This window comes from Vespula vulgaris, chromosome 10 (genome assembly GCF_905475345.1).
Source record: "Vespula vulgaris chromosome 10, iyVesVulg1.1, whole genome shotgun sequence".
NCBI classification, from domain to species: Eukaryota; Metazoa; Arthropoda; class Insecta; order Hymenoptera; family Vespidae; genus Vespula; species Vespula vulgaris.
Genome location: NC_066595.1, coordinates 1,519,618 through 1,543,753, shown reverse-complemented (window position 1 = coordinate 1,543,753; position 24,136 = coordinate 1,519,618). Strand labels below are relative to the sequence as shown.

General features: G+C 38.2%; 4 protein-coding genes across 9 annotated transcripts; 2 read left to right on the top strand and 2 right to left on the bottom strand.

Annotated features, from left to right (window-relative positions):
- Positions 1–364: 364 nt before the first annotated feature.
- LOC127067239 (uncharacterized) lies at positions 365–7,480 on the bottom strand. The gene is made up of 6 exons (XM_051001954.1): positions 6,556–7,480; positions 6,298–6,463; positions 5,996–6,213; positions 5,749–5,916; positions 5,465–5,643; positions 365–5,394 (listed from the first exon to the last, which is right to left on the bottom strand). The coding sequence occupies exons 1-6, from the start codon at positions 6,663–6,665 to the stop codon at positions 5,255–5,257; spliced, it is 981 nt and encodes a 326-aa protein (XP_050857911.1). The 5' UTR covers positions 6,666–7,480; the 3' UTR covers positions 365–5,254.
- A 114-nt stretch (positions 7,481–7,594) lies between these two features.
- On the top strand, positions 7,595–10,607 carry LOC127067238 (WD repeat-containing protein 18). Its single transcript, XM_051001953.1, has one exon. It carries the CDS (start codon positions 7,978–7,980, stop codon positions 9,250–9,252), a length of 1,275 nt encoding a protein of 424 aa, XP_050857910.1. The 5' UTR covers positions 7,595–7,977; the 3' UTR covers positions 9,253–10,607.
- An 8-nt stretch (positions 10,608–10,615) lies between these two features.
- Positions 10,616–15,686, top strand: LOC127067241 (CAPA peptides-like). Its single transcript, XM_051001957.1, has 4 exons — positions 10,616–11,519; positions 14,033–14,296; positions 14,455–14,553; positions 15,111–15,686. The coding sequence occupies exons 1-4, from the start codon at positions 11,459–11,461 to the stop codon at positions 15,200–15,202; spliced, it is 516 nt and encodes a 171-aa protein (XP_050857914.1). The 5' UTR covers positions 10,616–11,458; the 3' UTR covers positions 15,203–15,686.
- Positions 15,687–16,300: 614 nt separating this feature from the next.
- LOC127067237 (leucine-rich repeat-containing protein 24-like) lies at positions 16,301–22,388 on the bottom strand. 6 transcript variants are annotated; one of them, XM_051001948.1, is made up of 5 exons: positions 22,137–22,388; positions 21,307–21,687; positions 20,194–20,384; positions 19,743–19,991; positions 16,301–19,339 (listed from the first exon to the last, which is right to left on the bottom strand). In XM_051001948.1, the coding sequence occupies exon 5, from the start codon at positions 19,213–19,215 to the stop codon at positions 17,227–17,229; it is 1,989 nt and encodes a 662-aa protein (XP_050857905.1). In that variant the 5' UTR covers positions 19,216–19,339; positions 19,743–19,991; positions 20,194–20,384; positions 21,307–21,687; positions 22,137–22,388; the 3' UTR covers positions 16,301–17,226. The 6 variants fall into 6 exon arrangements, with proteins under 6 accessions (XP_050857905.1, XP_050857903.1, XP_050857904.1 ...); XM_051001946.1 differs by having other exon boundaries at positions 21,307–22,388; XM_051001947.1 differs by having other exon boundaries at positions 21,382–22,388.
- Positions 22,389–24,136: the final 1,748 nt, after the last annotated feature.

Below are 24,136 nucleotides of genomic sequence, written 5' to 3'. Positions count from 1 at the left end.
TATATACCTCTACTCTTTTGAGTGAGCCAGATCCATAGGATAAGACTTTCTTCGTCGGATGGCCGGCTCGCGTGCGCCCTTACCTTTGCCACGACGAAATTTATTCCATCGGTCTGTTCGCTTCCTCGAGCGTGGGTTAAACGTTACATTGCTGGCACAATGTTTCATGCGATTAGACGTTAGTTTTAAGGAGAAACGTGAGTCGATCGAGCTGAGATCGAATAGAATCCGATTATATTTATTTTCGTATTTTCACGAACGACACGCGATATATTTTAAAGAAAATTAATCCTTGAAAATTGTTACACACAGAGGTCAAATTAATCCTTTATTATTTTATAATATAACATCTAGAAAAAGACGATTATTATTATTTTTTTCATTTTTATTATTATTCTTATTATTATTATTTATATTATTACATCGAGTGAAAAATATTCGATAGAAGAAAAATCAATCTTCAAGTTTTTCCACGATAATCTTCGAAGATAAAAAAACACAACAATAACAAATTTCTATTAACAAATAGGTAATATTATTTTATCACAAAGATACATCACATCCTTCCCTTACCTCACCGCACAAAAAGCAAGATTGAAATCGAACAGAAATGAATCACATCGTTCCTGAGAGGTGAAGCAAAGTAAGAAAAGGGAAATGCAAACAATATCCGATCCATGCCATCGGATCGGCGATCCTTTATACGACGATTCCGCAATACTCGCCAGGAGGGTGCTTTGATAGCGACCCTCAGGGGTATTTAGAGATCCTCGGATAAATGGCGTCCCGCGGTGCGCATGCTGCGTACCACGAATCGTACTACGAAGCCGCCGATCCTTCGTAATACGCATATATATGTACATATATATGTATGTATGTATATATGTATGTATGTATATATATATATATATATGTGTATAACACACACAGAAAATTTCTACGAGAAGCAGATGAAAAAACTTTGATATCGTTGGGATGTACGATCGTTCGATTATTTAACAAATTATCCAACCGATGAGTTTCCTCTTTCTTCGTTCGATCGATCGAAAATTCTTTAATGTTTCCGTCGAGAAAGAATTTTAATAAAATTTTTCATTGATAGTCAATATGTTAAGATTGGATTAAATCATTCATCGTATTTTAATATATGTATTTTAATACGTACGTACATACGTCGATCCATACATACATTCATACATACATACATACATAGACAGATAGATAGATACATACACACACACACACGTGTGTAAAAAAAATCATCTGAAAATGTTTTACCAAAGCTATCGAGACTGATTACTCCCGAGAGAGAAGTGTAACCACCGAGACAAAAGAAAATATCGAAAATCGCAGACATCGAGGAGTCTCGGGTAGGATAATCGGGGCGTGACAGTGAAAGGGTTACGATCGATATTTTCAACTTGCTTTCGAAGTACTCGTTAGATACTCTCTTTCTCTTTCTCTCTCTCTCTCTCTGTTTCCCCCTCCCTCTCCCCGTTAAAACAGTCCGTTAAGGACCGGTCGATCGTAACGATAAAACTGCGAAGGGCTCGAGACTCGTGAACTCCTGCGTTACTACAAATAAAAGTAGAAAGATAAAGAGGGAAAATAAGAAATGGAAGAAAAATAAAAGGATGAAGGAAAAAGATGCGTGTAAGGTTGATAACACAAGTGGGACACGACGAAGAAGGGGTTTAGGTCCCGTACGATGACAACGGCAAAACTCGAAACGACATCGTCGGACTTGGCTTCCGGCCATTTCCCAGCTATTGATCCATGAAGCGTTACGACGAAGCTGCCCTACGTGCAATTATAGGTGTATCTCTTCTCTCTCTCTCTCTCTATCTATCTATCTATCTATCTATCTATCTATCTATCTATCTATCTATCTATCTATCTATCTATCTATCTATCTATCTACCTATCTATTTATCTATCTATCTATGTATCTACGTATCTATCTCTCTCTCTTTCTCTCTCTCTAATACCGTTCGCCCATCGGGCTTAAGGTTTGCTTATCGAGATGCAAGGATATCCCAGTTGCATAGTTAATCCTCAAGAATGCGTACAAGTACCTACTGAATTCTTTTCTCTCAATCAAACCATCCATCTTATCAAGAAATCCTATTCTCAATATGATCCTCGAAAACTGTTAACAGAAGAGTTAATCGATTTCATATTGATTAATCCTTTGATATTTATACTATTGATTGATCGACGAACATTTTTTTTTACACATTTCTTTGAAGACACTTATCATTTATGTTCAATATATATGTGTGTGTGTGTATATACACGGATGAATTAAAATTACAAGTTCGTTTTAAGGAATACACACACACGTTTTATGGAATACACACATACGTTTTATGGAATACACACACACGTTTTATGGAATACACACACACGTTTTATGGAATACACATACACGTATAATTCACTTTCAACGAAAATCTTTCTCTAATAAGTATAGTTTTTTTCAACAAAGGATTTACTTTCCATGAAAAGGAAGAAACTCTCACAAGCTAAAAAGAAATCGGTGTGAACGACTCCAGGTGCGTCGAGGAGATCGAGGGGGAGTAAGGGGTCCCCTAGCAATCGTCAACAAAACCCATGGGCAGTGACCAGTCAAACAATATACCGGCAGGAATCGACCCTAAACCAAACACGACGGTCGAAGGACTAATAATGCCGATGCAATAATGAAATTGCACGCGATACGTGGAATTTTCTCTCTCTTTTTTTCCTTTCTTCTTATTTTTGTTTTTTTTTCTTCTCTCTCTTTCTTTCCGTCTATCTTTTTTTCTATTTTTTTTCTTTCCTCATTTCCTTCTCGGTATCTAATTGGATATCACGCCGAGATAAGAGATAAGCATTCGTTTTCGACGAAAAAAGGAAGCAGATCGATAGAAATAATCGCAAAAGCAATTACACCGTCTCGCTTCGAACATTTTCTTTTATTTTTTTTTCGCCCGAGATTATTAAACCTACACGATTATTAAGTCGAGACGTAAAACGTACATTTTATCATTATTATTATTTTTTATCATAAATAATTCACTTTGCCTTGCGTGAATTCCAACATTTGGAACGTCGAACGAGAAACGCATTAATTATGAATTTACAGATAAGAATATATACAAATGATCCAAGTTTGGATCTCGCTTGAATTTTATCTTCGAACAAAAAAAAAAAGAAAACAAAAAAAAAAGACGGAAAAAAAACGGAAAAAGAAAAGAAAATCAGAAAAAAAGAAAAAGTATCGTTCAACTTTCGCGTACTTATCTCTTTCTTGAGGAGAACATATTGATCTGTTACCGTTTAGTGTGTCCGCCCTCTAAGTACGACACGGCGGTGCGTTTCCACGTATTCGTACAATCGATAACCGGGAATTAGTCTGCCAAGCTGTCTCCTACGACTAAGTTTAATGCAGAGCACATACTCGTGCGAACAAACAAGCTCGAACTATATGGTCGCAGCTGCGATTGAATTAAATTATAATTTAGATGCATCTATCTATCTAACTCTCTCTCTCTCCTCCTATCTCTCTCTCTCTCTCTCTCTCTCTCTCTCTCTCTCTCTCTCTCTCTCTCTCTCTCTCTCTCTTTACGTCTCTCTCAATCTCCCATTTCTTTAAAAAAACATTAATCACATTTCCTATGAAAATATTTAATGAAAGATAAATTTGATTGATAATTTTTATTAAAGAGTAAGATTAAAGAGAAAATAAATGAAAAAAAAGGATAAAAAATAAAAAAGTTATCAATGTTTTGAAGAAAGTGTTAAAACGTGTAAAAAGATAAAGAGTGAAATGAAGAAGTTATAGAAAAAAAAAAAAAATGGGTATGTACGTACAAACGAGGCCGCGAAGCTATTACAAGGGAAAGAAAGAAAGAAAGAAAGAGAGAGAGAGAAAGAGAAAGAGAAAGAGAAAGAGAGAGAAAGAGAGAGAGAGAAAGAGAAAGAGAGAAAGAGAAAGAAAGAAGAGAGAGATAGAAAGAGGATCATCGTAGTCGGTACAGAGGATCAATACGTCACAACCACGGTCACAAAGAGATATACACGTGTTTCTACATGCGGAAGAGAAACATAGTACGTATGCGGTCATACGTGTGTATTTACTTATGTACATACAAAGGCTCCTCACTATTGTTTTCTACTTTGGTCTCTTCTCCCTGACCTTCCTCATTTTTTTATTATGCAAAAATGCTACTTCCTATATATGACAAAGAAAACATATATATACGTGTAGTTCATAGTAAGTATGCATGCATGCATGTATGTATATATGTACGTATGTTGCGTTGTATATTCTAAATTCGACAAATCTGCCCAATTTCGAATCTACCTCGAATTATTTTATATATCGCATGTACTCAAAATAGATTTTTAATCTATTATCTCATTTTACCCTACTTTCACTATTACCTATCGACGTTACAGTATCGTATTCCAAATATAGATAATATCAGAAAATATCTGATATGTATATAGATTAAAAAGAAAGTTATATATAAAGCTATAAACTTTCCTATTTTTGCTGAAAGATATAAATACATGTACGTAATATCATCGATTTTTAATCGATTTCACGTATGTGTCTTAAATCTATTAATACATGTTTATTTATTTATTTAGTTAGTTAGTTGTAAAAAGTATGGTACTTTCTCGTTCAAGAGCATTTTCATCGGAAAAATAAACACTGTGTCGCAATAACGAATAAAACCTACATTCTTGAAATAATATCTTAACAGATACTTCATTAACGAATATATCAAAGTCCTAGCTTATGCAGGCGAACACATGATGCTTTAAAGTATTTCTATGTGAAAAAAAAAAATAAAAAAAAAATAAAAATATTAAAAAATCATGTAACGAACGATCGAAATGTGTTTTCTGTATTCATCAGCAATTTTATCAAGAGAAATTAAAATCAATTCATAAATATCATTCTAATGACGAATCGAATTATAATTTCAAAAAAATGTTATCAACGTGAGAACGATCGCATCGTATCGCACTTACCACGATTTATGAATCTGCCGGTGAACACTTATATTTAATCTCTTATAGTATTAAATATAAAATAATTGCTGGTCGGTAGCATCAAAATTGTTCAGTGGCAAGAATTCATTAATACTATAACCTCAAAGTAGCGATACATCGAGGTATCAAACTTTTGATTTCATTAACGTTCACTTAGCTATACCATGGACAGAGATAAACCACAAGTTTGTGCACATCAGTAAAGGATTCACTCCAAAAAGTCAGCTACCTCTGCCAATTCCCTAGCTCGCGCCTGTTCGTGTGCCCAACGATCCTCTGCGAGCTTCTCACTGACACCCCATTTGTCATGATAAATGCGCTGTCCGCAAGTTGGACATTTCTTACCCCCTAGCGAGAGATAAAATGTATAAATTTGATAAAAACACTGATACCGTCGATCGATAACTATGGAACTCACCATGGAATGGCGGTGTCTTCATGAATTTTAGGAGGCATTGTAAGTGAAACAAATGACTGCAATATAATCTTTCTACATGAAGATTTGCTTTTTCGTCTGTTACTACTTCTTTTGGATTCGCCGGTAAACAAGGTATCTTGCACAACTGACAATTTTCTGTGGGCAATGTTTTCACTGATCTGTAAAAAAAAAAAAAAAAAAAAAAAAAATATAAAAATTCGTTAATGAATCTCATAAAAAAGATTGATCTTGTAAATATACTCGCTGCAAAAAAATTAACTTACTTTATAAGAAAGGAAATGACGACTTCTAAAGAGGGAGAAGGTGCAAAGGATTTTTGCTGAGCTCCTGTCTGCAATGGTGGTTCCACGCATCTTCTACCTAATTCTTTACCTTGGCCCAAAAAATAACGAGAAAGTACAGGTGGAAAGTTCGCCTCCGCGTCTCCTAGACTGAATTGAAATAGCAATTGGTGTTGTACAACGTACAAGAGCAATAGAGAAGCACAAAATAAATCAAAGTTAAACCTACTTTATGCAATTAACTGGATAATCGTTCGGTACTTCTATCTTAACTTTAAAATAATACAATCCTTGTTGAATTCTTAGTCCAATGCTGGAATTCTTCTGTTTCAATTTAAACTCGTCTTGCTCTTGAAGCAACTTTTTTATGGATGAGATCTCATCATAACAACAAATGAGCGGATTCTCTTCAATGAAATTACGAATTAACTTCAAGGTCGGTAATACCTTTAGAAAAATACTTCATGAGTACTTAACGTTAAACGATACAAAGAACGCTATCTACTGATCACAGATGGCAGTACGAGATACCTGAGCTTTTCCCAACAAATTTTTGCACTCTTTTTCGCAAACGTCTGTTAATTTAGCAAGTAATCTCTCCGACAAAGTCTTACTTTTAAGCTCAATTAAAAGTGGAACGGACGGATAATCTTCTGGAAATTGAATGCACACGACGATTTTCTTGAACGCTGTCTTCCTACAATGTCAAATTAATCAAACTTAGAAAGAAAGATTTGTCCCAATTTAAATATATACATATATATTTATCTTTAGAAAATATCCACTTACGTTATTTCGACGCGAACCATAGTCTGCACACAAGAAATGATGCGGCTATTATCGACGACATTGTGACAAAGTTTTGATACTTCGTGCAATTCATCATCGATAAATCCCATGGACGAGAGCAACTAAATGTGTCCTAACTCAGACGATTATATATACACGAAGAATTACGTTATATCACTGTACCAAACTTGATACCATCGTAATGAAATAACAAAAGAACAACGACATAACCTCAAAATCGAGTTACATGAAATGTGAGATCGTTCTGCTGCGACGTAGAATATAAGCACCGATACTTTTATTACTTGATCGTAATAGCTCGTGTCACCTTACCAAGGTCATTCTCGCTTTTTTCCAAACGTTACCTTGTTTAACGTTATTCAACAAAAGAAGCTCGATAACGCGATTTATATTTCGTATATCACGTACGATCGATAACAAATCAATACGCAAATAATATGTTTCTACGTTCTAGAATTTAAATAGTTTCTACTTTAACAGTAATAAAATGAATTTCTACCTCTCTGTTTCTCCTCTCGTGCGAAGAATCTTCAAAATATTCGAAGAAATTAAGCTACGTGTTCTTGTATGTCGTCATGGCCTCTTTTGGCGCCCAACGATGATATATAAATACTTGAATAGCGAAACAATTCAAATTTTGGCGCGTCTTGTTTAATTACGCAATATTCTTATAGACGATTTATACGTGTATATAAAAATTACGCAAAACAGTTAATATGATCCATATGTTCGTGAAAAACGTTAGAAATAATTATTAATGATATACGTATGTAGAAAACGATTGAAACATATTTCGATATTCCTAAGTATCTTACTAAGTTATTCTTTCATTAATAATTATATTATCGTTAATAAAATATTATTCTGTATATGTATATATATATATAAATTATATCGTCGAAAGTATAACGAAACGAAAAGCTTACGACGTCGTTACGTCGAGGTACTATAGTAGACTGATTAGGTTAAGCCAAGCGAGATCGATCGTTCATAATTGTTTACACAAAGGTAAAGATGCCTTTATTCATTTCCTAGTACGTGTTCAATGTATAATACAAATAATAAACATCCGAGGTTCAACGTAACGTAATAACAAGGACCCTTTATTGTATACAAGTTAACAATATTAGACAAAAATACACAAAAAAAAGTGGGGAAGCAAATTATACGTATCTTCGAATGTCTACAGTCGATAACAAAGAAAGTGTGGTTATCGACGGCGTTACACAAGCGACTCCTATACTCTGCATGAAGCACGTGCGTTCAAGTAAATCTTATTAAGAGGTTATGGTCGACGAAAGTAAATACGTCGTTTGAAGAAAATCCAAAGAATTTATAATTCTTCGTTCAGCAGAATTACACGCAGAATTATATCAAGATACTACCAATTAGAAAGACGCGATGGAAGTGATTATAACGAGTGATAATGTCGCCGAAAATTGGAGTGCAGCAGCTTGGGATCCAAATACAGGATCTATTTTATCTACTTACAAGCACGCAACACCTATCCGAAATCACACGTTACAAGTTTTAAACGACTGTTATTTATTAGGTGCGGATTCAACGAAACCTCGACTTCACATATGGCCGTTAAATAGTCAAAGGCCACTGTCTAATATCAGATTGACGATGCCGGGTAAAGTGTCCGCATTAACGACGACACCGGATGGTTCTTACATCGTCGCTGCGATTAGTGAAAAACTATACGTTTGGCAGTTTTGCAATGGCAGATTATTATCAATAATAACGCGTCATTATCAAACAGTGACTTGTTTAAAGTTTACCAAAGACAGTTCAATGTTCGTGAGCGCTGGAGAAGATGGTTTGATATTCGTTTGGTCTTTGTTTCGTGTTATAAACGAAGAACAACAAGCTACGGCCCTTTATTCGTTTTCTAATCATACTTTGCCAGTAAAAGATCTTTACGTTGGCCATTGTGCTCCACGTGCTAGGTTATGTTCCGTATCATTGGATCGTACAGCGAATATTTACGATCTCAATGGCGGTATACTCCTTGTAACTCTCGTATTCGATCTACCATTAACTTCGGTTACCATGAATACGAAAGAAAGCGAATTATTCGTGGGTTGTACGAACGGTGTGATCTTTAAATACAATTTACACGAACCACCACGAGGTATCGAACACCATGTTAAATCGAGAACAAACGAGGAAGGCGACGACAGCGCCGCTTATCGTGGCCACGAGTCAATCGTTGTTTCTCTGTCGGTATCTAACAATTGTCACAATCTACTTTCCGCTTCCATGGATAAAAAAGTACATCTTTGGGATGTGCCCAGTCGTCAGATTCTCAGGACTTTCGGACACAAAGGACAAATAACTTCGGCATTTTTTACTAAACGTTTCAACAATTTTCAGATACACGATCTGAAGCCTAGTTTAAAGATTCAACCCTTGCAAAGGGTTTTGGAAGACAACTCGAAGGAGAGCGTTATTGAAATTATCAGACAAGGACGAGACACGTCGGATATTTTAAATTTCGATTCTTACGTCGAAAAAGAATCTATTCGATCGGAAATAGACGACCATGCTTCTCGTAAACTCGAAAGTGCGATGGAAGAAATTGAGAAACTTAAGATGATCAACTCGGCTTTATACAAATACAGCGTTGAACGTGTTTTACGTAAATCCACGAGCGATCGGAGTAATCAATAAGAATCGTTTTTACAAAGGAAGAAGAAAAAAGAAAAAAAAAAAGGAAAAAAAATTATCGTTTGTAAAATAAGAAATAATAAAAAGTGATAAAATCATTTGATAAGGAAATTATTTTTTTTCAGTTCTTTTTTCTTTTTAAAATTTCTTTTCCGCTTGATAGAAACTGTATAGACGTTAGAATTTGGAGTTTTGATTAGTATCGAAATATAAGGATTACTCGAGATGTAATACCCAGATTCGTCTGCTTTTAATGAGTTCGAGATGAGAGAAAAGGGTTCTCCCTTTCTCTCAATTTAACCAACTAATATTTCATTTATAAATAATTTCTATAATTACGTGTATTACTCGTAGAAATGAAAAATGTCTATCGTTACTTCGTTCAAAGTATCATTAATTTTACGAATCGACGTACGTTTCGTAATAAAAAAATATCTATATATATATACGTGTGTGTCTTAAAGAAAAATAAAATCCTTGCGAAGAACCCTCATTTTAAAAATAACATTGATTTACGTATCTTGGTGAAGAAAAAAGAATAGAAAAAAAAAGCACAAGAAAGAACTAAGTTCGCACGAGTTATTGAAAGTAAAAAAGAAGGTCATATTGCTACTGGATGCAACGTTTAAGCGTTATATACGATCCCTTATTAACGTCGTTTTCCTATATCCTTTGTATTTAAATTAACTAAAATTTAGATGCATGTAAATGAAACGATCGTAGACAAGAAGAATAGTGTTTTATAAGCAAATTATGCGGGCTTAACGATAGCTCTGACAGGTTTGCATGTAAATTAATCGTTCGACTTTGTGTGGGAGTCAATAATCAATTCCAATTAATTTTTTTCTTTTTTTTTTTATATCCAATCTTATATCGATAAATACTCTCGAGATCAACTCGATCTATCGCTGATCGAGTTATATATGTAACCCGATAAAAGAAAAGGTTTTAAATAAAAAAAAGTTTAACCGATCAATAGATCGATAGATCGATCGGATCGAAAATGATTGATAAAAAGAAGAAAAAATGATCGTCACGTCAACTAGATTAACGAATCTCAAATAAGTATTCACTAGGGAATATATCGATGGGGATATGTCACGTCTATTACAATAATAATACGTTATAAGCTGTCGTACAATCATAGGGTCACGCTTTATATAAATCTACATGTGATCCGATAAAATGACGTAATAGCGCCCTGATTTTACCTATGCAACATCTTTCGAAAATATATCGGAACGTCAAAAAAAAATCATGATACTATTGAAATCGATCTATCATCGAAATACTACGATCTTCAATGCGATATTCGATAATTTTTTCTTTTTTTAATTTCTTTTTTCCTCTCTTTTTTTTTTTTTTTTTTTTTTTTTTTGAAACGTTTGAAGAAAAATAAAAGAGAAAAAGGGAGGAGAAACATCATCTATAGATCCTATTTCTAGATAAGTCGTTTATCTCGAAGGAAAATTAGATTCTTCTGGGAAATCGATTAATCGTTAAATAAAAGGATTGAAATTAACTTTCGAGTTTCTCGTTTGGTCTCGATTATACTTGTCACTGACGAAGAAAGAAACGAAAAGGAAAGAAAAGAAAAAGAAAAAGGAGAAGAAGAGAAAGAAGAAAGAGGAAGGAAAACGAATATATATTTATCGACTAGAAAATGAAATATATTATATTTTCTGGCGTAGGAATAGAAAATTATAAAAATGACAGTTCGACGGTGGCAAAAGAGAAACGTTTTATCGTTTCATACACAAACATTGTTTCTTATAGACGCACACACGCAGACGCATAGAGAAAAAGAGAAAGAAAAAAGGAGAGATACGGATAGAGAGAAAGACATAGGGAGAGAAATTTTTTATTAAATTTACATTATCGTTTTCGGTACGTCGAGTTATAAAATCTCACGTAGAAAAGTCGAGAAACGTAGGAGGAACGTGTTTATGGTGGTTGAAGTCGAAGGAAGAAAAGGAAGGGGTTGTTGAGACGTGAGAGAAACGCAACAACGAAAAGGGGGTGGCAACCCTCTCGCCAACAGGACGGAGGCGCTAGGTATAAAATCGGACGGGAGATACCTCGAGACATCCAGTGTCGGCGCGTTTCCACGCTCTGCACCATCTTTTCTTCTTCGGATATTTCAAAGAAGACACGACTCAAGAACAAGAGATAAAGAAAGAGAAAGGATACCTTCTTCTCCATTATCAAAATGTCCGATCATCGACCATTTTTCGTTTTGGTCCTACTGATACTCGCAGCCTCCTTCGATCGTAAGTTTTGAAAAACGTTTCAAGACACGAAAAAAAAATCATGAATTTCTAAATATATATATAGTATGTATGGCAAATGTAATTATGGATAATGTCATTGTGATAATTCCATTCTTATTTGTTTGTTTTTTTATTTTTCTTTTTTTTTCTTTCTTTTTCCTTTTAAGAAAAGATCAAAGAAATATCAAAGCAAAATCTTTTTTCTTTCGATTTATCAAAATAACGTTCGCTCATCGTATTAATATCTTTTTTTTTTTCCTATTTCCTTCTTCTCTTTTTAATTTTTAATTTCCCCATCGGTACACTCCGGAGAAAAAAATTCTTCGAATTTCAATGTTAAAATAACTGTAAATGAGAGGATTCTCTGATGAAGTTTTTTTTCTTTCCCTCTCTCTCTCCCTCTCTCTCTCTTTATACAGAACATAAACGCAGCCAACAGTAAAATACGATAATTTCTTTGAAACGAACATAAAAACTTTCATTTTTCTTTTTTTTTCCCACTCTCTGTCTCTCTCTCTCTCTCTCTCTCTCTCTCTCTCTCTCTCTCTCTCTCTCTCTCTCTCTCTCTCTCTCTCTCTCTCTCTCTCTTTATATATCTCTTTGTACGATCTTATAAGTTTACATTATACGGCTAATATCTTGCTTTATATGATTTTAATGGAGGGAAAAATAAAAGATGTACTCTTTTTTAACGCGTTTATCTCTGAGAGTCGTGGAATAGGAATATAACAGGCTTTTCACAAAAGAATCGTTTTTGTTGTTGTTGTGTAAGGGCGAGTGGGTGCGCGCGAGTCCGCGCGCGAAGGCGGAAGAACGCAAGTTTCAAATGTATTTTCACAAAGGATTCTCTTTACCTGTCTCTCTCTCTCTCTCTCCCCCTCTTTCTCTCTTTCTATTTCTCTTTTCGTTTTAAAAGGATAAATCATGGAGTATTGCCGAGGTTATTCTATTGACGGACCTCAAGAATCCACATTCGATACAGTTTTCGCTTTGTATGCTTTCTTACTAAAGAAGACGACTATTCCTTTGTGGTTTGGTGTGCATTTATGTACTTGTAAGCATCTTCCTCTCCTTCTCTCTTTCTCTTTCTTTCTTTCTGTCTCTCTGTCTCTCTGTCTCTCTATGCACGTTATTTCAATATTTGCGATTGAGAAGAGAAACGCTCAAAGGTTCGTCCATTTTTATCTACGATCATGCTTCGATTTCTTTTTTGTTTTTTTATTTTTTTTTTTCTTTTCCTTCTTAGTAGAAATATCTTCGTATTTAATCGAAGAGTTTTTTTTATAAATAAAATTTTATTCTTAATAATTAAGCTGTTCACTTTCTATGTATTTTTTTTTCTTTCTCTCTCTCTCTCTCTCTCTCTCTCTCTTTTTTCTCTATGAAAGTTATCCTATTATTCACGATTCAAAGGAAACGTTCAAAGATTTATTTATCATTATTTCCGATTTTTAAAAAAATTTTTTTTTCGATATACATAAATATCTTCGTATTCAAGCGAAGTGGATCCCTCCAATTAATTTCATTTCTTAATAATTTAAATTATAAATATCGAGAAAATTAATTATATCTTGTGTAATAGCTTCGTGTAGATCTTCGACGTTATGTCACTATTTTATGAGTTCATCCAACCTTCGTGGTAACAATCGGAACGTCCAAGCGAATCGCGGAGTCGAGTAATAGAAAAATATAAAAGGCAATGTGGGCACAACATATGTAGTTTCAATCTGTTGCATATTGATCGACAATAGAAGTGGACTTTAATGTAAAGAGAAAAAGAAGGAAAAAGAGAGAGAGAGAGAGAGAGTCGAGAGAAAAATTGTAAAATTCATGCGATTTTATATCTCCTACGGCGTTCGATGAAAAAAGAATGGGAAAAAAAAGTAAAAAAATGAAAAGAAAAAAAAATTTATAACCGCAACGTCGAAAAATTTCCAGAATAACACATACACGGATACTCGCATTTCTATCCTATTTTTGTGTATTTTATCGTACGTAGATTCCTTTCTCAATCAATTTAGCTACATTTTGGTGAAATGAAACGGATCGCTTAGAGAAAAAGAATTTAATGATTCGAAAGCGTAAGACAAATAAACCTTGTGCCAAGTTAATTTCACTGCTCGGAGCTCGTTAAATAAAGGACCCTAATTAGACGCGAGTATCTTATTGACCTACTTTGATACTTTGATGCTTATAAATGAAAAATAAAAAAAATATATATACATATATGAGAGAAATTAAAAAAAGCACAAGGATAATTTACTATATTCGTAAATAGTTTTTTTTCTTCCATAAAAAAAAAAAAAAGGAAAAGAAACAAACACTCACATACACACATGTATACGTACGCATACACGCAGAAGGATAATGATTACTAATTCGTGACTAAGCTCTAATTCTCATTCAACTTTTATTAGTTAGTCATTCTCTAACGAAAGAAATAAAAAAAAAAGTTAATGATGAAAAAATCCCTACTTAAATTATTACAACGTTATATCTACATATTTGTTTAGATGTTCGAAATGAAAAAATCAGCTGCAGTCGTTCGTCGGGATTGGTCCCTTATCCAAGAACCGGAAGAAGCTCCGAAATGACGGATTTCCATAGATCATCTCGTACATCTGGTCTCATCCATTATCCCCGTGTTGGACGATCGGATTTACCGCTGTTCTACATCGGTGCTAATCGTAAAAACGATTTAGGATCTACCATCGATTTAGAATTTTTTCCAGCGAGCGGATCGGATATGGATTCGATCTATGAACCCGATTACGAAGGTAAAACGTTTATAAATTTAAATACCTAAGCAATTTTAAGACAAACAAAGATAGATAAAATAGATCTGTAAATGGACAAATAAGATAGATAGAAAGAAATATAGAATAAAAAAGAAGAAAGAAGAAATCGACTTTTTTACATAAAATTTTTTCGACAGAATTTCGTCCAGGATTAGCTACGATCGCGAGACAGGTGGAGAGAAATTATCCAAAGGAAAAGCACGACAATTCACGATCGTACAATCTCGCTTCACATGGTACGTATAAGAGAAAAAAAATGATATATGTATATATACATACATACATACATACATATATATATATATGTATATGCACATAAATGTATCGATTTACTTATATCGCGAGAATGGTCCGCGAGCTAGAGAAATGCACTCACGGAATTAATCTTAGCACGTTACTGGGATGTTACCTGGCAATATGGCAAATCCGATACACGGGCCTTCACAATTTAGTAGGCAATTAAGTGTTCCTAGTGGCTAATGTGTGGTACGATAAATCAACTTAGGTCATTAGTTTCCATACTACTATCCGAAAGCGCATTCTCCGTGGGCTTCGTTCGATCCCCTCTTTCTCTTTCCCTCTCCCTCTCTCTTTCTCTCTCTATCTATTTATCTATCTATCTATCCATCTATCTCTTTCTCTCCTACTCAGGATGTTCGCTATCATCGCGTGACTTCTCTGAATAGGATCATTAGACATCGTTACCGAAAGCATGTCGAGCCATCAGTTTTGGTGGATTGTTCTAAATGAAGCTTTTCCTTACATTTTTCATCGATTCTTTTTGTATCAACAGGTTCTCACAATCGTCAAGGACAATTAATGATGACTGTACCAAGAATCGGAAGGGATATTAGCGATCACGACCGACCTACGAATCTCCTTTGAGTTTATCCTATGAGAGATTGAGATTAATGACACGAAGAAAAGGATAAAGAAGGGAAAGTAAAAAACAAAAACAATAAGCAAAAAATAAATTTAACGGATGAAAAATAAGAGTCAAATTTTAAAGAATAAAAAAATGTGACGTATAAAAATCTACATCTATTCTTCAGGACCGAACTTACCTCGTTGTCTTTTCTTTTTTTCTTTCTTTCTTTTTTTTTCTACTCTTTTCTTTCCTCTACTCTTTTTCCTTTTACCCCTATTGCTCGGAACTTCTAATTTACATCTATTCTTTTCTCGATGTATTTTATCCGAGTAAAATACATACACACACAGACACGCGATAAACTCGCAAACTTCGTTCGTGAAACAATGGTGTAAAAACCGTATGTGGAAAAAAAGTTTGCACGCTTTTATAGGAACGTGGTGTACACGTTGTATTATATTCCTGTTTCTTGTTCTTTGTCACTGTAATTCAATAAACTAACATGCATATATGCGTATGTGCTAAAACAAAACATAACAAAATTATTATTAATGAATCAATGTTTTCATTGAACGATATTATTGTCGTACGAAATGATATTTATTATTTTTTTATTATTCAATCTCTCTCTCTCTCTCTCTCTCTCTCTCTATACATATGTGTGTGTGTGTGTGTGTATATGTGTACTTTCTATATATATACACACACACTCCGTACACGTACTTGTTAAATCAATGAAGAAATAAATTACGTGTCGAACGAATGAAGGAAGAAAAGAAAGAAAGAAAGAAAAAATTGACGATATAAATTAGACCATTCCTCAATATTATCTATGAAAAGAAAAAAAAAAAGAAAAGAAAAAGAAATAATACTGACAACAAATGATGAAAAAGGTATTAAGACGTCGACAAGTCGGGCGGTATATAAAATTCAATCGTTTTATTAATTGACAAAGTGTTCATAATTAATACCGATGTAATTCCACGTGAGCTTCGGACGCGAATGCACGTGGACTTGACACCGAGACGCGTCTCGTAATGCGTGTTACGTAATAACAAATATGTACACACGAAGATTATGTAACAAACTAGTGATATACTTTGAGAATGAATGTAGGGTGGGGTGGGTTGGGGTGGATTGGGAAAGTAGATGGGCGGGTGGATGTACGGTATGCAAAGGTACAAGAAAGAAATAATCGGCCGTGAAAGAAGGAAAGATTTACTTCTTGTTTCTTTTTCTTTTTCTTTCGTTCGTCACGGTTATCGATTCGATCGATGAACTTCGTTGAAGGAGGATCCGCGAACTATGTACAAATGTCTCATCGTCATTTTCGGAGACATCGACGTCTAAAAAGGAAACTTTCTCTCTCTCACTCTCTCTCTCTCTCTCTGTGCTTTTTTATTTTTTTGCTCTCCTCTGTTTTTTTATGTAATTCTTTTTTTTCTCTTTCCTTTTCTTCCCTTTATCTTTTCTTCTTTCATTATCCCTTTGTCATTTGGATTACGAGATATTCTCGGGCACTCACGCAAGCAGGCAAGGCGGGCAGACAAGCGGACAGACAGATATTCAAAATTCAGAGACAGGTGTCAAACCGACACCTAGCTAAAACTGCTTCTTTGCTGGTATCCCCAGCTCTTTTACAGTCTCTGTCCTTTTCAGTCTCGAAAACACGTCACAACACGGTGTTCTTTCTCTCTCTCCCTTTCTTTTTATTCTTTTTCTGTTTCTCATGGGCGACGAATCAGGTCGAAAAGTTCTCTGTTCGTTCTCGTCTAACGCTAGATCAGCCTTCGAGTCTCTTTTATATCGGCTGAGTGTTAAAGGAAAGAGAGGGGAAAAAAAAGAAGAAGAAAAAAAAAAGAGAAAGAAAAAAGAAAGGGAGAGGGGGAAAAGAATCCACGCAGCCGAGAGATGCATCGAAACTATTAACGCGAACGATCTCGTCTTTTTTCGATCGAAACGTATACGGGAGATCTATGCGGATCTACGATAGATTTTCTGGTTTGACTTCTTTTTGTTTCTTCTTTGTCACGAAGTCTTTTTAAAGAGAGACAAACTCGTGCGGCGGTTGAATGATCCGTGGCGGTGGAGGTGGCGATAATCTCAAATCCACGTCGGTCAGGGAGAACGCGGAACTTCCATTGGCAGTGACCCTCGGGCCCATATTGTCGTAAGGCGAACCAAGGTCCGTGTTGCGAAGGGCTCGTCGAGGAAGAGTCGCGAAACTGGATACACAGGGGGTCGATGGCAACGCAGCGACCGTGCTCTTCTCGGTGACGCCGCTGACAACACCATGGACGGGTATGTCGAGTAGATCGGGGTAACAACGTTCCGTCGAGTCCTGCGGCAAAGATACGGAGATGAAGATGTTGCCGAAGATGCCGGCTGGTAGGACGCCCGTTGTAAATTCTGGCGGCGGTGGGGGAAAACCGGGGGCACATGGAATGGCACGACACACGGCAGTCGAATTGCTTATCTCCGGTCTGAGTCTTTCGACGGTCACCGTTGCAGCTCCCATGTGATCACAGATAGAAACACGCTCGGCCAGTTCAAGGTCACCCGTACTACATGCCTCGGCCAAACTACCGTGACCGCTGGCGCGATCGTTCGCGCTACCAGCCGTCGTAGTCGTCACCGACAGATCCAAAAGTTTCTTTTCCTGATCCCCGAAGCTCGTACTACCTTGGAGTTTGATCTTCTCGCGTTTCCCGTTACGACGGGAGCCACCGCACAAGCAGAAAGCCAAAAGAATGGCCGAAATGGAAGCACCAAGGGCGGCCGCACCACCACCCGCCAGACTGACCCAAAGCAACCAATTGTCGCTCTGGGACAAAGTCGGTGCGGTGTAGATACGTGGTATGGCGACGCTTACCGTGTCCCTAGCGAGACCCGCTATGTTCTTCGCGAAACACGCGTACTCCCCTGCGTCACCGTCGCTAGCGTTGTAAACCGTTAAATTGCTCCACCTGTCGGTGGTTCTCTCGGATTTCTCGTTGTAGGCGAGATTCGTGTCCGAGGATACGTGAGATACGTAAGTCCCTACGTACGGCTGATCGGAGATTCTCGTTGCGTTCACAGGACCACCGTTGAGTTGCCACCAAACTTCGGGCTCCGGGTCTCCGGTAGCCAAACACGCGAGACTCAAGTTACCATTGCTTTCCTCCTGTATCGTATTGGCCAATACAAATACCTCGGGCTCGCAAGCGAACTCGACGGGCTTTACTTCTTCCCATCTTCGACCTTCCAACCTCTGTGGCGTTGAACACAACTGCGGCACGGAATACAATTTGCTCGGCGTCTCAGGTATAAGCCAAGTACGAAATCCTCGTAATCTGCAGTCGCAACTCCAACGGTTACCGTCCAAGGTGAGAGTCTTGAGACGAGGTAAACTCGATATGACCGAAGCTTCCAAGTACTCGAGTTCGTTGCCATCGAGTTTCAAAGACTCCAAGCCTGCGAGTCTCACGAAGGCTTGCCCGTGTATATCGGTCAAGGAACACCTCTGCAACTCCAAATTTCTGAGGTGTTGGAGGACCGGAAATTGATGGCTCTTGAGGACGCCCAAAGGATTACCGCTGAGTATAAGAATCCTGAGCCTCTCGTTACCGAGAAAAGTGTCCGGATCTAAGCTTCTCACGTGATTGTCCGAAAGATCGATTTCTACTAATATCCTCATGTCTCTGAACGAGTCCGCGTGAATCTCGTGAATCCCAGCGTTTCTTAGAAAGACCCTTTGGAGATTCAACAGACCGGCACGTTTGAAGATCTCCGATTGGAGGGCTGGTATTTTGTTGCCCGACAGTTCCAAAACTTGCATGTCTGGATCCAAGGAGGCTGGAAGCGACGTCAAACCGGCGTCCGGACAGAGAGCAGACTTTTTTCCGGACGTCCACTTGCATCTGCAGACAGCAGGACAGTCCGTCCAATCCGGAAAAGCTGCCGCTTTCGAGGGCAAGGCGAAACTTACGACGAGTAAGAAGAGGGCGAGTAATATGCGCCCTCGTAGAGGGTGTTGCCTTTTCACTAACATAATCCTCCGGCAGTTCCTTTCTCCGCGGTGTCTGCGATCGCCTTACTTGTTGTACGTTAACGTCGATCGAAGGACACGGTCAGCCGACCGTCGATATTCTTCGATCAGCTCGGCAAGGACGAGCCTGAAAAGTGCCAACCAAAGAAAACGATGACGAATGATTATCGAAGGAAGTTATCAATCGGTTCGATCGATCAAAACGATAACGATTTCCCTATAACTAGTAGGACGATCAGTAAATCGTAAATCGGAAGCCGGTGGCCGGATTAGAAACGAGTAGATGAGGGAGAAAGTAAAGAGAAACGAAAGAAAAGGAAAGAAAGACAATAAATCCGATAACACGATATCGGCAACCGTAGAAACGTACATCTTCGATAAAACTATTAGAGAAAAACTATCCTCTCCGCTATTAGAGTTTACTCTATTCTTCTTCCATTGCTTTGATTATTTTCACTATGCCTCTCCAATTATGCGGGAAAATAAAGGGTAAAATAACGCGTATCGGTAACGAAGCGCCTTGTTCTTACTTTGTAAGAAGAGTGTTTCCCTTGGGCACGGCTAAACATGGTCTCCACGAATCTGAAAGAGGCCGTCATGCTTGCGTGGACGCTTCCATTGTTTCTCAGGAGCTTTCATTTTGCCCACCGGTCCTTCGGGCATCGCGAGACTATTGTTGCCGGAGTCTTGGATTTCATCCTGATTAAGTAGACTCAATGCACGCGTAGACCGGAACTCGGCCTACTTTCGACTCCACGGATATATCCTTACGGCTTAAGCTGTAAAATAAGGAAAGGAGAGAAAGAAAGAGAGAGAGAGAGAAAGAGAGAGTTAAGATTAGCAACGATCTAACTTAGCAAGCGCACGTGACGTTAAGAAAAAGATAAAAAAACAAGGAAAAAATATATGCGGTCGAGGAAAGGAGGTGGGTGTACGAATTTTTCGATTATCAGACATAAAGCGTGAAAGCAAAGTCGTTACCTAATACGGAAGCAATCCGATTTCCAAAAGAACCACGGCGTTTCCCCTCTCTCTCGAGCTTCTCATGTTTCTACCCATCCTGTCCACCTTCTAGCCTTCCTGTTCGAGCACGTCGCCGCGTTAATCGCTTCACGCTTGACGTGGTTTTCTCGCGTCTGAGAATCACCAGTTAACTTTCAAACTCATCTCGCCTGTGAACGAAGGAAAATGTACACTCTGTTTATCGTCGACGAAACGAAGAGAGAGAAAGAGAGAGAGAGAGAGAGAGAGAGACAGATAGAAAAAAGTCACAAGGAAGACAAATTGTCTCTGTGTACGTGTATGCGTTCGAGATTGTGCGTGCGCGTGTGCCTGCCTGTCTGTTAAAATAGTCTCGTTTGGGAGTAACAAGGAGAAGAGAAAAAAAAAGGAGAAAAAAAAAGAGTTCTTTGACCTTCCACGTTGGAAAATGAGGAGTAACACACGAACGACGTTAGGTAACACGGTTGAATACGGACTCAAGGTAGAAAAGTTGCTCTAGGTTTTCTCCGCTCATCGACCTGAAAAAAATTGCAGGCGTTCGGGTCCCATCGGTGTGTCTAACAAGTGCATCGCCGATCGGGCCGGCCATCGACCGCAGCGCGACCGTTCCATTACATCACGGCTTGGTACTTGAATTAATGCACGCACACACGAACGAACTCAGAGTGCCGTTGTATCGCGCGCGCCCAACCAATCGCGCTCTCGCTTATAACCTCCCTCGAGCCTTAAAGACGAGCGTACAACGTTTCACTCTCGAAATTGCGAGCGTCGGGGACGATGATGCTGCGCAACCGTCGGTGAATCTCGCGAGAGATGGGAGCAGGGCGGTAGAGAGAGAGAGAGAGAGAGAGAGAGAGAGAGAGAGAGGAAAGGAGGGAGGGAGGGAGGGAGGTAGGGGGACAGGGGAAGAGAAAGAGAGAGAGAGAGATAGAAAAAGGAAAAAAATTTAATATTTCTCTCTCTCTCTCTCTCTCTCTCTCTCTCTCTCTCTCTCTCTCTCCTATTTTTATACACTCTTGTCAAGAAAATATCACAAAGGTAAAGACATAAGGATAAAGGATAAAAGATCAGGGATTTTAAAGTGGCAATTACTTTTTGTCTCGAAAGATGCACTTTCTCACACTCTATCACACCAAAAGGGAGACAGATCACCGTCAGAATTCTCACCGTCCGAGAATAATCGTGCGGTCGACGACGTACTCCCAGAAAAGTGGGAAAGCTCGTAACAGTAGAAAAAAAAGAAGAAAACCCGTGAACTAGCATCGGCGGATTTCAGGTCCGTCTTCCTTCTTAGTTTCCCGTCCGATCAATCAATCTTCTCGCGGCTGGAGTTTCGTGGCAGGCGACAACGACGACGACGCGACTCCGCGGGAATGGCGAGAGGCGTACGCGGGCTCCATGCTTTGAGAACGGACCAAGAGGGATCCGTCGCTTCCTCCATCGAGAATCCTCATCGTCTCTCTACCTGTCTCTCTGTAGAACACCGAACGGTGAGCCAGAGAGAAAGAGCGACTGAGAGAGAGAGAGAGAGAGAGAGAGAGAGAGAGAGAGAGAGAGGAGAAATAGAGAGAGATAGAGAAACAGATAGTGGCAAAGAGACAGAGAGAGAGAGAGATGACGAGGAGAGGGAGAAAGGGATCGAGTGTGTCACTGTCTATCTATCTATCTATCTTTCTCTCTCTCTTCTCTCTCTCTCTCTCTCTCTCTCTCTCTCGGTACGCGTCTCTTCTTCTTCGTATATGCGCGCCAGCCAGTATCTCCCTTCTTCTCTAACGATGAGAGAAAGAGAGAAGAGAAAGAGAGAGAGAGAGAGATCGAGAGATAGACAGAGAGTGGGAGATGGAGTGGCAGTCGAGAACGAGAGAGAAAGAGCCAGTGTCGTCGTCCTCCGGCAAAGGATTCAACACGGGGGTTGGCCGTACTCGAAGCTACTTTCGTAGTCACGACGAAGGTGAACTCTCACGAGAGTCGAAAGTTGCCGAATAATCCGTACGAAGGGTGCAGTCACCGCTTATTTTCAACGTTCGCCACGAAAGTCTGCAGATTTGCCGCAGCGGCCACCGACACGATGAATCTGTATCCGCGTATCCGAACCTCTCTCTCTCTTTTACATCCACTCCCGCTTCTCCTCCTTCCTTTCCTCCCCTTTCGTCCCTTCCCCACTCCTTCCCATCCTCTATATCTATCTCCGTCCCTCTTTTACTCCTTCGCACCTATCCACTCTCTCGAAATCCCCCACTCGCTCGGTTCAACCCCTCTTTCTCTTTCTCCTTCCCTCACCTTTTTCTCTTCATCCCCCTACTCCCTCTCTCTCCCTCTCTCTTCCTCTCTCTCTTACTCTCATGAATTTCCTTGCCGCATAGTCGTCGCGAGCAGCACCGTCGAATTCTCTTCGCTGCGTTCAATGAAAACCACCACCGCCACCACCACCGTCACCACCACCGTCACCACCACCACCACCACCATCATCGCCACCACCACCACCCTTGACTTTAGCCTATTCCACTCTACGAACCCTTCGACCTCTGCGACAACCTTTCAAACCTCACACCGATTTTGTCCTCCGCCAGACGTCGCCTCGAACGATCAACGAGGGCGGTAGCGATCGACGTTACCCCTTTCGCGTTACCCTCCTATCTTCGACTTATCTTAGCTAACGTTCTATCGGCCGTTCTATGTAATATTCTTTCCTAGGAAAAATAATCGATACGCGAACTCTCTGCAAGTTGGTAGCTACAGAGCCACCACCTCGTTCAGAAATGTCGCTGATGATGTTTTACCGACATAGTTGAGGGTGGTTGCGTCAGCTACGACTTCAAGACACCCCGTCGATGAGGGAGGAACTACTATTTCGTGATATAACGCTGATCTCTCTACGATCGATTTATCTCTAGTGTCGCACGTCCTTGATGGTATTTGGGTCAAGTGGAAAAAGAATAAGATTCCTTTTCACGCCGAATGGGACTTTGTACGAGGCTTCCTTTTTTCTTTCTTTTTTTTTCTTTTCTTCTTTTTTCACATTCCAAGACGACTTCCGATTGCGCGATCGTAAGATTACGTGTAGGAGCTGAGCGACTACTGTTCTAAATACTTATACTATTTTTTTTTCTTCTTTTTATTATTCATATTAATAAGAATTAATGAGAGAAAAGGAAATGATAAAAAAAGAGAAGAAAAAGAATTTGCTATACTCCTATATGTATATATGTATATATGTGTATGTACTTACATTATGATTAATCATAGTTACTTCGAATTGATCCATTCAGAGAGAAAAATCAACTAAACGAATTCGATTCTAATTCATATATGTGTGTGCATGCGTATGTGCAATCATGGTTCCAAAAGATAAATTGGTTTAGGTCTATAGGTATGTACATATCTACACGTAATGTCGTATGAATAGGTATGAGAGACGATTATTATCTAGGATAATTGCATAATATGCAGAAACGAGAAAAGTCCTCCTGCATATATTATACCCATTCTTATTTCTTATGTTAATTTACTAACTCATTCGTTTTTTTCTATTCTTTTTTTTTCTTCTTTTTTCTTTTCTTTCTCTCTTTCTTTTTTTATTGTTCGGTCAGTCGACGGTAGAGGGGAAAAAATAAAGAATGATCGGAGATCGAAATTCGAAAATGGAAAAGTCGCATGTTTTTTCGCGAGTCACATGCAACGTCACGAGACCCACGAGATTCCGATATGGAAATGAACTTTTATTATTGCTCTTTTTCTTCGCTAATTACACTCCGATTAAATCGAAGCACGATCTCGCATCTTCTTGAGAACAAGAAGAAGAAGAAGTAGAAGAAGAAGAAGAAGAAGAAAAAATTATAAAGAAGCAGCTTGCTCACGAACACGTAAATACGTATATATCTCTCTTTTTCTTTTCTTTTTTTTTCTAATTTTTTTTTCTATT